The sequence below is a fragment of the Stigmatopora argus genome, chromosome 5, assembly GCF_051989625.1.
Source record: "Stigmatopora argus isolate UIUO_Sarg chromosome 5, RoL_Sarg_1.0, whole genome shotgun sequence".
NCBI lineage: Eukaryota > Metazoa > Chordata > Actinopteri > Syngnathiformes > Syngnathidae > Stigmatopora > Stigmatopora argus.
Genome location: NC_135391.1, coordinates 20,666,609 through 20,680,412, shown reverse-complemented (window position 1 = coordinate 20,680,412; position 13,804 = coordinate 20,666,609). Strand labels below are relative to the sequence as shown.

The window sequence follows — 13,804 nt, the reverse complement described above, 5'->3', positions numbered from 1 at the left end:
ATGGCAAGACGTAATGCATCTGGCACTGTATATATATCTGACGTGCCCATTCTCCCTCTTGTAGATACCTTCTTTGGCGCTGAGATGAAGTGCTGCCTTGACCTCCACCATTTTTCATCTGTCTTCCGGTTGCGAGTTTCAGCGTAGATTTAAACATTTTTATGAACTTCTTTTTTAATATCCCCCAGAAAAAAATCTGCGACGTAGTGAGGCCGCGAAAATTGAAGCTCCGAAGTAAAGAAGGATTACAGTACACTAATCCTTCGTCCATCGCGGATAATGTAGACCAGATAAGGCCGTGATAATCGAAAAAAAACCCATTATTACTACATACAATACTACATGTTTTTGCACTTATATGAAAATATAAGTACACAAGTGCAATTATCAAGAAGAGTATTTATTAAATATCACACTTAGATGCATATAAAGACTATAATGTATTGATATCTAAATATAGTCTATAAATTAAAAAAACAAATACTTTAAGTACTGTACTCACAGTGAAAATAATTCCTCTACGCGTGACTTAAATCATGAAAAATCAGGTTTTGGAGCTTTAGTCCAAGTCCTCTTTGTCAGATTTGAGAGGCAGTTCAGGCGGTGAACAACGGCACATGCGCGCTAGTGGCCAAGGAAGGCAGCAGCGCTTCAGGGAGGGAGAAGGGTCGCTGCGATGTGGAGTACGCCAACCTGGGCGGAGAGACCACCCGCTACACCTCGGACCTCTTCAGCTCACGAGAATTTATTTTTATTTATTTGCGGCAAACAGATCGCCACAACACACATGGATCTTCGAGGGAAAAGCATTCACTTCCTGTGTCTTACTTTTAACCGCACGACGGACCCCATTAACATTAAAAAAGATTCCTACCAGCTGAATTATTTTATGCCGCAATGGCGTGCTACTCCTTTAGCATACCAAGGAACGACAATATTTAGAAGGCATTTTCAACGGCGAATCAAAAAAACAAAAGGCAAAATGCACTCGCAACAAAAGAGGAAATGGCAAGACGAATGCATCTAGGCACTCTATTATGTTATTTGGCGCACCCATTCTCCCTCTATTTTAGATACCTTCTTCGGCACAGAGCGATGAGCCGCTGCTCTGACCTCCGCCATTTTTCATCTGTCTTCCGTTTGCGAGGTCAAGCGTAGATTTAGACATTTTAATAACTTTTTTATATATACAGACGCTCCCCTACTTACGAACGAGTTAGGTTCCGAGCGATTGTTCATAAGTTGAATTTGTTTGTAAGTTGAGTCAGTGCTATATTTTGTATTATAATTTATGTTTAAGGCCTATAAAAGTATATTGAAGGTTTATATAAGTGCATTTGTATGTTTAAGGCTTGTATAAGTAACACACATTGGTTTGTACTGAAAAAAACATTTAATAAAATGGAGAGAATATGTACAGTACTGTATAGAGAGAGAGAGAGAGAGATTTATGTATTAGAAACTGGCCGAAAGAAGCGATCTAACGACAATTGCACAGTTTTCTTCTTTTTTTCACCATAAATGATGCGGTAGCACTGTATGGCATCATTCAATTGATTTGCAAACTTTGTGCAACGTTCAATATTTGGGTCCTGCTGCTCGATCTTTCTGTTTATAAATGGTACTGACGGTCGAACGATTCAAGTTGTATGCCCGTGCAACGCTCACCACTCTCACGCGCATCAAGCATCGTTATTATTGCCACTCGTTTCAAATGAAATGGCTTGCCTCTTCCTTCCACCTCCCTCACTAGAAGCATTTCGCTTTTCACCAACCATATTGAATAATGGCTGCACGAGATATTTCATGATAAAAATGAAAAAGGTTATTTGCGCACTGGAGATACGTCACGCACTTACGCAACTTACGCACTGCAACGAACTGGGCAGAGGAAGGTGGATGCTGGGTGAGCTGAGCGCTCACAGCGCCAGGTGTCGGTATTAGCGGCGGAAAGAAGCACTACGCGCAATACAAAATCGAACTTACGAACATTTTTTGACATAAACGCAATTTGCAGACATGTTCGTATGTACCGTTGTCCGTAAGTCGTATGTTCGTAAGTAGGGGAGCGTCTGTACCTCACAAAAAAATCTGCAATGTAGTAAAGCCGCAAAAGTTAAAGCCCCAAAGTCAAGAAGGATCACAGTATTACATTTCTGTACTCAAATGGCCTGGTTGAACAGCCTACATAAATTAATTTTAATGGGGCTATCCACATCGTATGTTTGTGGAAAGAGATTCGCTCCTGAAACGTTGAACCGGGGAGAGAAATCACCTTTTTAAAAATTGAATATAAATTATTCCATATTTTGAAAGTGGCCTTGCGATCGGCTGGCCACCGATCCAGGGTGTCCCCTGCCTCTGGCCTGGAATCAGCTGGGATAGGCTCCAGCACCCCCCGCGACCCTAATGAGGATAAAGTGGTTCAGAAAATGACATGAGATGAGATTTTGAAAGTGTTTATATGGCCTGAATTACAGACGCTCCCCTACTTACGAACATTCAACTTACGAACAACGGTACATACGAACATGTCTGCAAATTGCGTTTAAGTCCAAAAATGTTCGCAAGTCCAATTTTGTATTTCGCGCCTTTTTCGGAGTAGTACTTCTTTCCGCCGCTAATAACGACGCCTGGCGCTGTGAGAGCTCAGCTCACCCAGCATCTACCTTCTTCTTCGTTGCAATGTGGAAGTGCGTGAATGGACTCCAGTGTGCAAAGAACCTTTTTCATTTGTATCATTAAATATCTCATGCATCCAATATTGAATATGGTTGGTAAAAAGCTAAAGGCTTCTATTGAGGGAGTTGCAAGGAAGAGGCAAGCCATTTCATTTGAAACGAGTGGCAATAATAATGAAGCTTGATGCGCGTGAGAGTGGTGAGCGTTTCACGGGCATTGAATCGTTTGACCGTCAGTACCATTTATAAACAGAAAGATCGAGCAGCAGGACCCAAATATTGAACATTGCACAAAGTTTGCAAATCAATTGAATGATGCCATACAGTGCTACCGCATCATTTATGATGAAAAAAGAAGAAAACTGTGCAATCGTCATTAGATCGCTTCTTTTGGCCAGTTTCTAATACATAAATCTCTCTCTCTCTCTACAGTACTGTACATGTTCTCTCCATTTTATTAAATGTTTTTTTTTCAGTACAAACCAATGCGTGTTACTTATACAAGCCTTAAACACACAAATGCACTTATATAAACCTTCAATATACTTATATCGGCCTTAAACATAAATTATAATACAAAATATAGCACTGAATCAACTTACAAACAAATTCAACTTATGAACAATCGCTCGGAACCAATTGCGTTCGTAAGTAGGGGAGCGTCTGTACTGTGTTAGAGCCAGAATTTTAATTTTTAATGGGTTATTGGACACCTGATTCATTGTAAAAAAAATACCTGGATAAAAAACACACACCTGGTGGCTCGGTGGGACATGGCCGTAGACTGCATGTCTGCCTGGAAACGGGCTTGGTGAGAGGATCACAGCCTCGCGTCAACTCGCGGTCCTGGTAGCACTTGACATCGCGCATCCTTACGCCCACACCGCAAGTTTTGGTGCACTGGAAATACAGGTTGGAAATTAAAATCATGTACGTACTGGGGCGGTATGTATGTCATATACCATCTGGTCCCTGCCGCATATAATACCATAATGTCATAGAGCACACACTGCACTGGTTTACGTAAGTTTACCTCAGACCATGGTGTGGTGTACCACCTGAAGCACGGCCGTTCGAAACAGGTGCTCTCATTCTCAGGCCTGTCATCAGCACTACACGCTTCTTCATCTAATATCAGGAACTTGCCAGCACTAATGCCCACACACTGGACCAACCTATGCTTGACGCCGCGTCCACATGTGGTGTTGCACTGCTTACAGTCGGGTATCACACACAGAACAAATGTAGGATGGAAATAAAAATAAAATAAGAAAACTAAGATAAAAAGGAAGGTAAAGATTATATGGAGGTGTAACACACATTTAAATCTCAAACAGGCACACCTTATCCCAATCTTGACTCAGCCAGTGGGCGGGGCAGTCCATCTCCCCACAGGGCTGCACGGTGAGTGGCTTCTCTTCCCCAGGACACTGATCCTCAGCAACCACGAGGCCATCCGGAGTATTGCAGTACACGTGACGCACCATTCTCCCCTGCGGGCACAGGCCCGAGCACTGCAGCATCAGAAGAAAAAATACTGAATGTTGCACAACCACGTGATAGTTAGTGCAGAATGTCGGATTGTGACATCCACTTACAGGCCCCCACTCAGACACGGTCCAATGTCGTTCGCAAGGCGGGCCTGTGCAGTTCTTGACACCAGCCGGTTTGGTCATGGGATCGCAATGGAGACTCTCGTCTGAGCAGCGGACGTCACGGGTCACCTGATCTCTTCGGCCGCACTTGGCAGTACACTATGTTAGCATACCTAGCCTGGTTAACATCTTTTTAAGGATTAAGTTTAAGTAATCTTTCAGAACATGCTTCAAAGATTTAGTTTCAGTTGTCTGCGGTTTTGATTTGGGAATTGATTTTTTTCATGTTTGTATTGTGCAGTTTTACCTGGTTAATTTGAATTACCTGGTACTACTGTTTCATTCCCTGATTCTGTTAGAGTGCCTGATTCATTCTACACTAGTTACTACTGGTAGTTCAAGTATATGGCTATGTTCTATACTTGCTTTTTATGTGATACACCGATCTTTTATATTACCTCCGTCCACTCAGCCACCTCCCACTGGGGACCACATGCGGGGCTTTTGCAAGCCCGCCTCTCCATGGGTTTTTCCAGGTTGGCAATGGTGCACAAGTCACTGTAGACAGAGCTATCTAGGCCAGGCGAGAGCATCTTCCAGCATCGGACCTGCCGGAACTGGAAGCCCTCGCCGCAGGTTTGGGAGCACTCGTTCCAGCTGCTGGCCTCCCACCTGATAGTGAACAGGAATATCTGTTAAAAATCAGTAAACAGACTCAATTCTTATGGTGTTTAATGAATTAACATTTGAGAAGAAGTCCCCTCCCATTACTTTCTGTGACACACTCTACTAGAACTTCCAGTTTAGAGGCTTGCAATGATGGGTGACTCACTGTTGGCCTCATTTTAGTTTATGTTCTGCTTTATTCGATACAGCAGCTGCTCCCATTCTTGTTCCGCATTATGTTGCAGTCTTTGCAGTTCTTTGCAGTGCTAGGTTTTTGTGAATTATGGTCTATTTTCTGTTCTCTCTTATCAGTTTTCCTTTCTGTTTTTAAATTTTAACAATGTTTACTAATATTTTAATTCATCATAATTCCTGGTTCTATTGCAGTATCGTTTTCTGTTTTGGAAATATTTGGTCCACTAACGTTTGGCATTTACCAGCCTGTCAGACAAAATCCAATGATAAATAATGAGACATTCAAAGATCAAAAGAAATTTCATTATTAACATGAGCATTTTAGGTTCATCCTGAAATTTCATTCAAGAGCCTGAATTCAGCGGCCCGTTGGAGCGAGTGCTTAGCGCGTCGGCCTCACAGCTCTGGGGTCCTGGGTTCAAACCCAGCTCTGTCCACCTGAGTGGAGTTTGCATGTTCTCCACGGACCTGCGTGTGGTTTCGTCCGGGTGCTCCAGTTTCCTCCCACATTCCAAAAACATGCATGGTAGGCTGATTAGACACTCTAAATTGCCCCTAGGTATGGGTGCGATTGTGCATGGTTGTCCGTCTCCTTGTGCCCTGCAATCGGCTGGCCACCGATTCAGGGTGTCCCCCGCCTCTGGCCCGGAGTCAGCTGGGATAGGCTCCAGCACCCCCTGTGACCCTAATGATGATAAAGCGGTTGAGCAAATGAGATGAGGTGAGCCTGAATTCATTTAAATTTTGTGAATACTGTACCTGGGTGGACACTCGCGTCCAATGCAAAAGTCATGAACTGGTTCTGGTCGGGTTAAAGCATCGCAGTACATATCGTGAACCTCCATGCCATCGTAACGAGTGCACGTGACAAAGGATTTGGACACGCCTGCAAAACATTGCAATCATAGCTGTAAGCATATCAAGGTCAAACTGCTCTTGATTGATTAGAAATAAGAAGCCCGCCGTGGGATAGTACCAATGGAACAGGTTATGCTACAGGGTTCCTGCGAGGAAAGCTTCCAGCGGTACATGTCAGCTGGACTCAGCTTCGGGTTCTTCTGGTAGAGCCTCGGACTCCCTCTGTGCAGCATAACACCCACGTAAGACTTAATATGATGCGTTACCTGATTTGTTGAGTTTGCTATGTCTCAGGGTTTTATTTCACTTTATGATACATTTGCTTGCAACAAAGTATGGGCTTTGCTTTGCTTTTAAAGAAAGCTTTGCTCACCCTTAGTTATGCGCACATTATTATTATCATGCTTGCCTGCAATGAAGTATAAGCTTTGCTTCTGAAAGCCTTGTTTAGTCTAAAGAAAGAGGAGCCAGGACACCTTGTAGCAGGGGTAGGGAACCTAAGGTGCGGGAGCCATATGTGGCTGTTTTGATAGGTGCTCCGCGTAACTCATCTCATTTTCTTCCGCGTTATCCAAAGTCGGGTTGCGGGGGCAGCAGCTTCAGCAGGGAAGCCAAGACTTCCCTCTCCCCAGCTACTTCAACAAACTTTTCCAGGAGTATCCCAAGGCATTTCCGGGCCAGCCGGGAGACATAGTCTCCCCAGCGTGTCCGAGGTCGGCCCCGTGGCCTCCTCCCGGTGGGACGTGCCCGGAACACCTCCCGAGGAAGGCGTCCAGGGGGCATCCTGATCAGATGCCCGAGCCAAGGCATTCCCAGCAGACCCTCATGAAACGTTGGGTCTCCCGGGCCGCACTGGCATCTGTCCCCACCATCAGAACCAATCACCACTGGGTGGTGATTGGTTGAAAGTTCCGCCCCTCTCTTTATTTCTCAACCTCACGCACTAGTTCAGGCTCTTACCCAACCAGAGAGGTGACATTTCACATCCCAAGAGCTAGTTTCTGCAGCTGGGGATCGGACCGCCAAGGATCCCTCCTTTGGCTGCCGCCCAACTGTCTTCGCACCCGACCTCTCACAGGTTGTGAGACCATGTGCGGGGGAACCCACGTCGCCTCTTCGGGCTGTGTCCGGCCGGGCGGACCCCATGGGTGTAGGCCCAGCCACCAGGCGCTCGCCATTGCGCCCCTCCTCCGGGCCTGGCTCCAGAGTGGGGCCACGGTGACCCAGGTGCAGGCGAGGGAAGACATTGTCCAATTATGTTTTTCATCATAAGAGGTCTTCTGAGTCATGCTTTGTCTGGTCCCTCACCTCAGACCAGTTTGCCATGACACAAGGCCCCAGACAACATAGCTCCAAGGATCATTGGGACACACAAACCCCACCACCACGTCAAGGTAATTACTCGTCGGTGTAAACTGAGGTAAAATATGGGAGCCGCTGTTGAGAGAGCTCAGTCCTGAATGCATCAATAGGAGCGTTACGTTGTCAGGCCCCGGACCAGATTTATGGCTGGTTGTGCCTGTCACCCAATCACAGGCCCAACCTCTAATCACTCAAACGCTTCCAGGTGTGATTCATCAGACAGTGGGGAATATTTAAAGCCAAGAAGAACATGACCACGCTGCTGGATCGTCTTAATCAGTTCACTGTTAAGTACCCTCTTGTATTGTCTCCTTGCCTGCCTCTACTAATCTACGACCTCTTGTTTTTGCTCCCAGGATCCCGACCACGCTCAGCCCCACGACCATGGACCACGGACAATGACTTCGCTCTCACTCATTGTACCCTCCACTCTGGACTCCACAACATACTTCACGGTTACCGACCTCCCTTCCACGACTAACTACTCGCCTACGCTACTCCCTTTTGTGCCTTTGCCTGTCTCTTGGACGATTCTAATAAAGATTTGATATCCAGACTTGCTGCCTTTGCCTGCTTTGTGGTCCTCTATCCCCAATCGTCACAGACGTGATCATTGTGGCGCCGACACTACCTCTAATGCGGCTTTAAACATTTTTTTCCACTAGATTCTTCGGCATGCACACTCCAATTGATTAGGAACAGCGCGACAATGTCAAAAGACCTCAGAAAGCGTTTGTATACTTAAAAAGTGGGGACATTACTACAAATACTACACATTTTAGTGTCTTTTTACTTTTGTGTATGGCTCTACACATTCATAGATACATATCTCGTGACATTTGAAAATATGAATTGTTCATGGCTCTCTCTGTCAAAAAGGTTCCCGACCCCTGCCTTGGTGTAATGGGAACCTGCGACATCTGCACTCCACCAAGGGTGCTCCAAGAGGCTTCCTGAGACTTCGGTCCAAAATTCTTTGACTATTGTAGGCGTGTTTTGGTCACATAGATAAAAAACGAGACGTCTCATTTGCCCTCCCTTTAGAGTTGAGATGTTCATGTAATCAGGATCACCAAATGTAATAAAGCAATAGAAAAGCCGTGAGGTTAGAAAAGGAGTCTTCTTATTCGACGAAATATCACAGTTTGACGCCGTCTCCAAAAGGACGGACGTTTGCACATTGCAGAACATGCATGTGCGACTACAACATGACACATGGTGGAATTACTGACTGTAAAACACACATAGAAGGACCCAAACACAAAGATGAACTTATTTTCAATTTGCTCTACTTTTTCAATATTTTACAAATAAAAATATTTCAATTAATGTAAAAACATGATAATAAAAGTATGATTTAAATTGTCCTACGCTTATTTTTTTTACATTTCATATAGTAGTAGGATAACTTGCACAATTGGTGGTTGACTAAACACTTGTTTGCCCCACTGTATGTATATATATATATATATATATATATATATATATATATATATATATATATATACATACGTACGTACGTACGTACGTACGTACGTATGTATGTATGTATGTATGTATGTATATATATATATATATATATATATATATATATATATATATATATATATATATATATATATATATATATATATATATATATATATACAGGCCTCTCTAATCTTTTCAAGTAGGAGAACTTGCACAATTGGTGGTTGACTAAATACTTATTTGCTCCACTTACATATAGATACATACATACACACACACACGCACACACACGCAGGCACGCACGCACGCACACACGCAAGCACACACACACACATACACATTCATAGATACATATCTCATTTCATTTTCTGAACCGCTTTATCCTCATTAGGGTCGCGGGGGGTGCTGGAGCCTATCCCAGCTGACTCCGGGCCAGAGGCGGGGGACACCCTGAATCGGTGGCCAGCCAATCTCCAGGCACAGGTAGAGGGACAACCATGCACTCTCACAACCATACCTACGGGCAATTTAGAGTGTCCAATCAGCCTACCATGCATGTTTTAGAAATGTGGGAGGAAACCGGAGTACCCGGAGGCTGAGAACATGCAAACTCCACACAGGTGGACGTGACCTGGATTTGAACCCAGGACCCCAGAGCTGTGAGGCCGACGCGCTGACGACTCAACCACCGGCCCGCCTACATACTTATATACACTCTAAATTGCCCCTAGGTATGGGTGTGAGTGTGCATGGTTGTCCGTCTCCTTGTACCCTGCGATAGGCTGACCACCGATTCAGGGTCTCCCCCGCCTCTGGCCCGGAGACAGCTGGGATTGGCTCCAGCACCCCCCGCGACCCTAATGAGGATAAAGCGGTTGAGAAAATGAGATGAGGTGAGGTATTTATAGACAAACAGACACACAGACATCTCCCCCTGTTTCCTGGTTGTCTGCAACTTTCTAGTTTTTTGCAGAACCTCCTTGTTATCTTGTTCACCTGGTTCTGTTATGTTACCTGGTATTGTTCGAATAGTTGCTTTCCCTGCCTGTGGCATACAGCGTCTTGTGAGAAAAGTCTGAGCTGCTGTTGTTTCGTTTGCGTCCAATTGTGAACTGCAGGGTCTGGTTGAGTCTGGATGGCCTGTCAGCCTCAAGGCCACTAGGGTCCTCCTCTTCCACCACGAACAAATTGTCTTCTTCCATCTCAAGCAGTTGATTGGTTGAAATGTTGACAACCAGCTCATCTGGGGCCTCACCCCCTTCCAGTAGAACCCTCCAAATGAGGTTGTGAGTATCCTCCTCTGGGTCCAAAGGCATGCTGGCAGGGATTGGGTTGGCCGTTCTTCCTGTGTGGCTACTGTTGCCCTCTGGTAAACGAGGATAGAAAGAGTTTAAGATACAAAGCAACATGAGAAGTCCACTCCATACTCTCTCAACATCTTCCCCTTCTGCAGTGTAATGGAGTAATGTGTTTTAGTGTAGTGTTTCTTATATAGAGGTCGACCGATATAGGATTTTTGAAGGCCGATTAAAAAAAAAAAATTGGGGTCGATTGCCGATATAAACAATTTTATTCTTAAAAACAGATTAGGATGTGAAAGGCACTTTTTAAAATACTAGCTTGGTGCAAAAAAGGAATTCACGATACAAACAGGGGGGGGGGGGGCGGTGGAGCGAGTGGTTAGTGCGTCGGCCTCACAGCTCTGGGGTCCTGGGTTCAAATCCAGGTCATGTCCATCTGTGTGGAGTTTGCATGTTCTCCTAGGGTCTGCGTGGGTTTCCTCTGAGTACTCAGGTTTCCTTCCACATCCCAAAAACATGCATGGGAGGCTGATGGGACACTCTAAATTGCCCCTAGGTATGGTTGTGAGAGTGCATGGTTGTCCGTCTAGCCACCGATTCAGGATGTCCCCCGCCTCTGGCCCGGAGTCAGCTGGGATAGGCTCCAGCACCCCCCGTGACCATCGTGACATCAAGTATCTCTGACAAATATATTTTTGATCAGAACAGAATCAAGCACACCACACAGCTGCTATTAAAGAATTCAAACTAAACTGAAAAGTGGCTTTAGTTGAATGTGCTGGTTCAAGTATCTAAGAAAAACACAATTTTCCCACAATACAAATAACAGTCCAAAATCTCATCTCATATGATTTTCTGAGCCGTTTTATCCTCACTAGGGTTGCGGGGGTGCTGGAGCCTATCCCCGCTGACTTCGGGCCAGAGGCGGGAGACACCCTAAATTGGTGGCCATTCAATAACAGGGCACAAGGAGACCAACAACCATTCACGCTCCCACTCATACCTAGGGGCAATCAGCCTACCATGCATGTCTTTGGAATGTGGTAGGAAACCGGAGTACCTGGAGAAAACCCACGCAGGCCCGGGAGAACATCCAAACTCCACACAGGTGTACCGACCTGGATTTGAATCCAGGTCTCACTGTGAGGCCGACACGCTAACCACTGCCTAATTTCCATCACTGGCACAAAATTTAAGTTTATTGTTTCAGAAAAAAACTAGATTAAAGAACAATAATTTTGCTTTGCGTTCAGATTTGATAACACCATTATCTAATGCTGCATGTGACTGTTCACTATGCATTGGCGATTAGGCGATTGCATAGGAAATCTACGAGGACGTTACTTTAGCAAAATCAAAAAAATCATACACAGCTACGTATAACGAAATTGGTGGTGCTACTCCACAAAGTGCGTTTTCCCAGTAAAAACATAAATAAGTAAGATTAGAGCAAACAAATTTTGGCTGTGAGTAACTTATTGGTCCTACCGTCTGCCACACTACTATAAAGCTTGTGCAAGCAGCAGCTGCATAGTGGCTGAAGTACAAACGTAGAACCCACTCCTCAAAATCCCCTTGCAGCCGCCACTCGGCGGCAAATAAGACATGGAGCAGAGCCCACAATGCTTGCTTTTGTACATGCTCCCACATGTCCACAGTGGCTCACTGCATTTTATACGCAAACAAGTTGCCACTTTTTACCCAATTCTTGTGTTTTCCAACATTGTGTCAGTCACACTTAATAAAGAGACCATGTGTGGGTTACTTGATACTCGTTGTGGTCGCCCGACAGCTGACTATTTTTTATTTTACTCAGTCTATTTTCCTCATTTGCAAGTGGGACATAACTTTAATCAAATAAATACCCAATGTAGTGGACATATACTAAGCTTACTAAATGGCAATAACACAACAGCCGCTTGGCACAGCTTTTTGAAAGAATACATTTTGGAGCCTTCACTGACTACGTCTCGCTCCTCGTTGATGCCGATGCATAACTAAGGAAAGACCTTAGGAACTGTTATGAATTATTTGCTATAAAAATAATTTAAAGGTTTGTTTCATATTTATAAGATATTTTCCCGCCAGAATGTAGGATGGTTCATGCTTGCAGACCAAAGTGATTGCTTCTATCTGATCATTGTGTTTGGGCAGAGTCTTCACAACAATGTGTCAAAAAACAGCAGGTAGTCCTGGGTGTTTGTTGTATAAACAATTGAACTGTGTTCTGGCAGTTGTAAAACTTTTCCTGACCTGCCTAAAGATCCTGTTTTTATGGTTCGAAGGAAAGTATCATATCTTTAGAATCTCTCCCTCAAAAAATGTCCAAGTTAAGACCCAACAGTATTTGTAATTGAAACCCACCCACTTGTATTCAAATTAACGCCCACTTTGGGCGGAGGCATTGAAGGCTTTTAGAAATGGAGTCAGAATGGGAATCTCGCTTTTTCTTGAGCCAATAAAGAGAACTGGTCATGGAAGCTTCAATAATGTCTTGCCTCTATTTTTGTTAACACTTGTCTCACCAGATCATTCAGAACAAAGAAAAGAACATCTCACAGAACCTAAGTCAACATTGCATATTATTTTTTGAAAAAACAAAACAAAAAAGAAAACTTACCATGTGTTTCAAACCAAATGTCTCATTGTGGATTACTGTTGCAGACAATGTCTCAGTCCACAGTCTTTCCGTTAGGCAAAGCGGGTACAGTTGCTCGTATTGAGTCCGAATCAAAATTACTTTTTTTTGCTATTTGTGTGTTCATCGACCGATGGCCGATGTTGGATGAAGTCCGATTGATATCGGTCGACCATTTAAACTACTGATATGCTTTTTTATGTGCAGAACTTCAATAATGCAATGCTACTATCATCACTACCAGACACAAATAAAGAAAATCAGGCACATACATGCAGTGCATTGCAGCTATTTTGAAACAGCACATGTCCCCATTCGGTCCTGTGGATACCATTTAAAAAAAAAAAAAATGACTCAAAAGGGAGATCAACAACACAAAAAATACAAATAAAGTGGGAGCTTACCTGTGTAGTGTTTGTTCGTGTCACAGAGTATGGGTGCAGTATCGTCATAGACCTCGTTGGTCTCCTGCTGAGCGGTTTCATCCGGCCCCTCTGTACGCCGCCCGACAGAGGTCCGCTGATAGCAGCTAGCATTAGGTGCGGGCAGCTCAAGTGAGGTGTCGGCGCCCGTGTAAACAGGAGGCGGTGGCACAGGCGGCAGAGAGTCTCGCTGAACTGTGTACTCATATGTGATGTATGGTGTGTGACCATTTAGACTCAATACCTGAAAGAACATTTCAGAGCTTCAAACCATCCATTTTCAACATTGGGTATTCTGGTTAGGGACGTGTTGTTGCAGTCTATATAAGCCGACTCTGTATGAAAGGAGAATTACACCCTGTATTGGACACCAGTCAGTTAAAAGGCATACACAAAGAGAGACAACCATTCCCACTCTCAAGTCATACTGTGGATTTACATTCACACTGTCACTGAGTGGATGTACCATAATCAGGCACATATACCAATATTAATTTAGTGATTTGGAACTCCCAACCCTACTTTGAAACTTTAACCTCTTTTCAGAACCTAAATCCTTGCTTGGAGTCCTTCTTAGATACCCTAGCCCGGAGGTGAAAATAAATTGAATTTCAAA

At 44.2% G+C, this 13,804-nt stretch overlaps 1 protein-coding gene and 1 long non-coding RNA gene across 25 annotated transcripts in view; one reads left to right on the top strand and one right to left on the bottom strand.

Moving 5' to 3' along the window:
- Positions 1 to 13,804, bottom strand: part of ttc16 (tetratricopeptide repeat domain 16) — a 118,386-nt gene that overhangs the window by 15,675 nt on the left and 88,907 nt on the right. For 20 of the 24 annotated variants that reach the window (XM_077600097.1, XM_077600109.1, XM_077600110.1 and 17 more), the window contains 9 exons: positions 13,171 to 13,432; positions 9,842 to 10,193; positions 6,114 to 6,217; positions 5,897 to 6,023; positions 4,735 to 4,948; positions 4,280 to 4,435; positions 4,025 to 4,195; positions 3,715 to 3,894; positions 3,437 to 3,581 (listed from right to left, as the gene is read on the bottom strand). In XM_077600097.1, the coding sequence (XP_077456223.1) occupies positions 3,437 to 3,581; positions 3,715 to 3,894; positions 4,025 to 4,195; positions 4,280 to 4,435; positions 4,735 to 4,948; positions 5,897 to 6,023; positions 6,114 to 6,217; positions 9,842 to 10,193; positions 13,171 to 13,432 (1,711 nt within the window). Of the gene's footprint in view, positions 1 to 3,436; positions 3,582 to 3,714; positions 3,895 to 4,001; positions 4,196 to 4,279; positions 4,436 to 4,734; positions 4,949 to 5,896; positions 6,024 to 6,113; positions 6,218 to 9,841; positions 10,194 to 13,038; positions 13,088 to 13,170; positions 13,433 to 13,804 lie in introns of those variants that run through there. The other 4 variants (XM_077600095.1, XM_077600105.1, XM_077600113.1 and 1 more) reach the window with 3 other exon arrangements.
- On the top strand, positions 6,221 to 7,881 carry LOC144074039 (uncharacterized). The gene is made up of 3 exons (XR_013300225.1): positions 6,221 to 7,389; positions 7,563 to 7,643; positions 7,714 to 7,881. It is a non-coding gene; the product is annotated as an uncharacterized LOC144074039 (long non-coding RNA).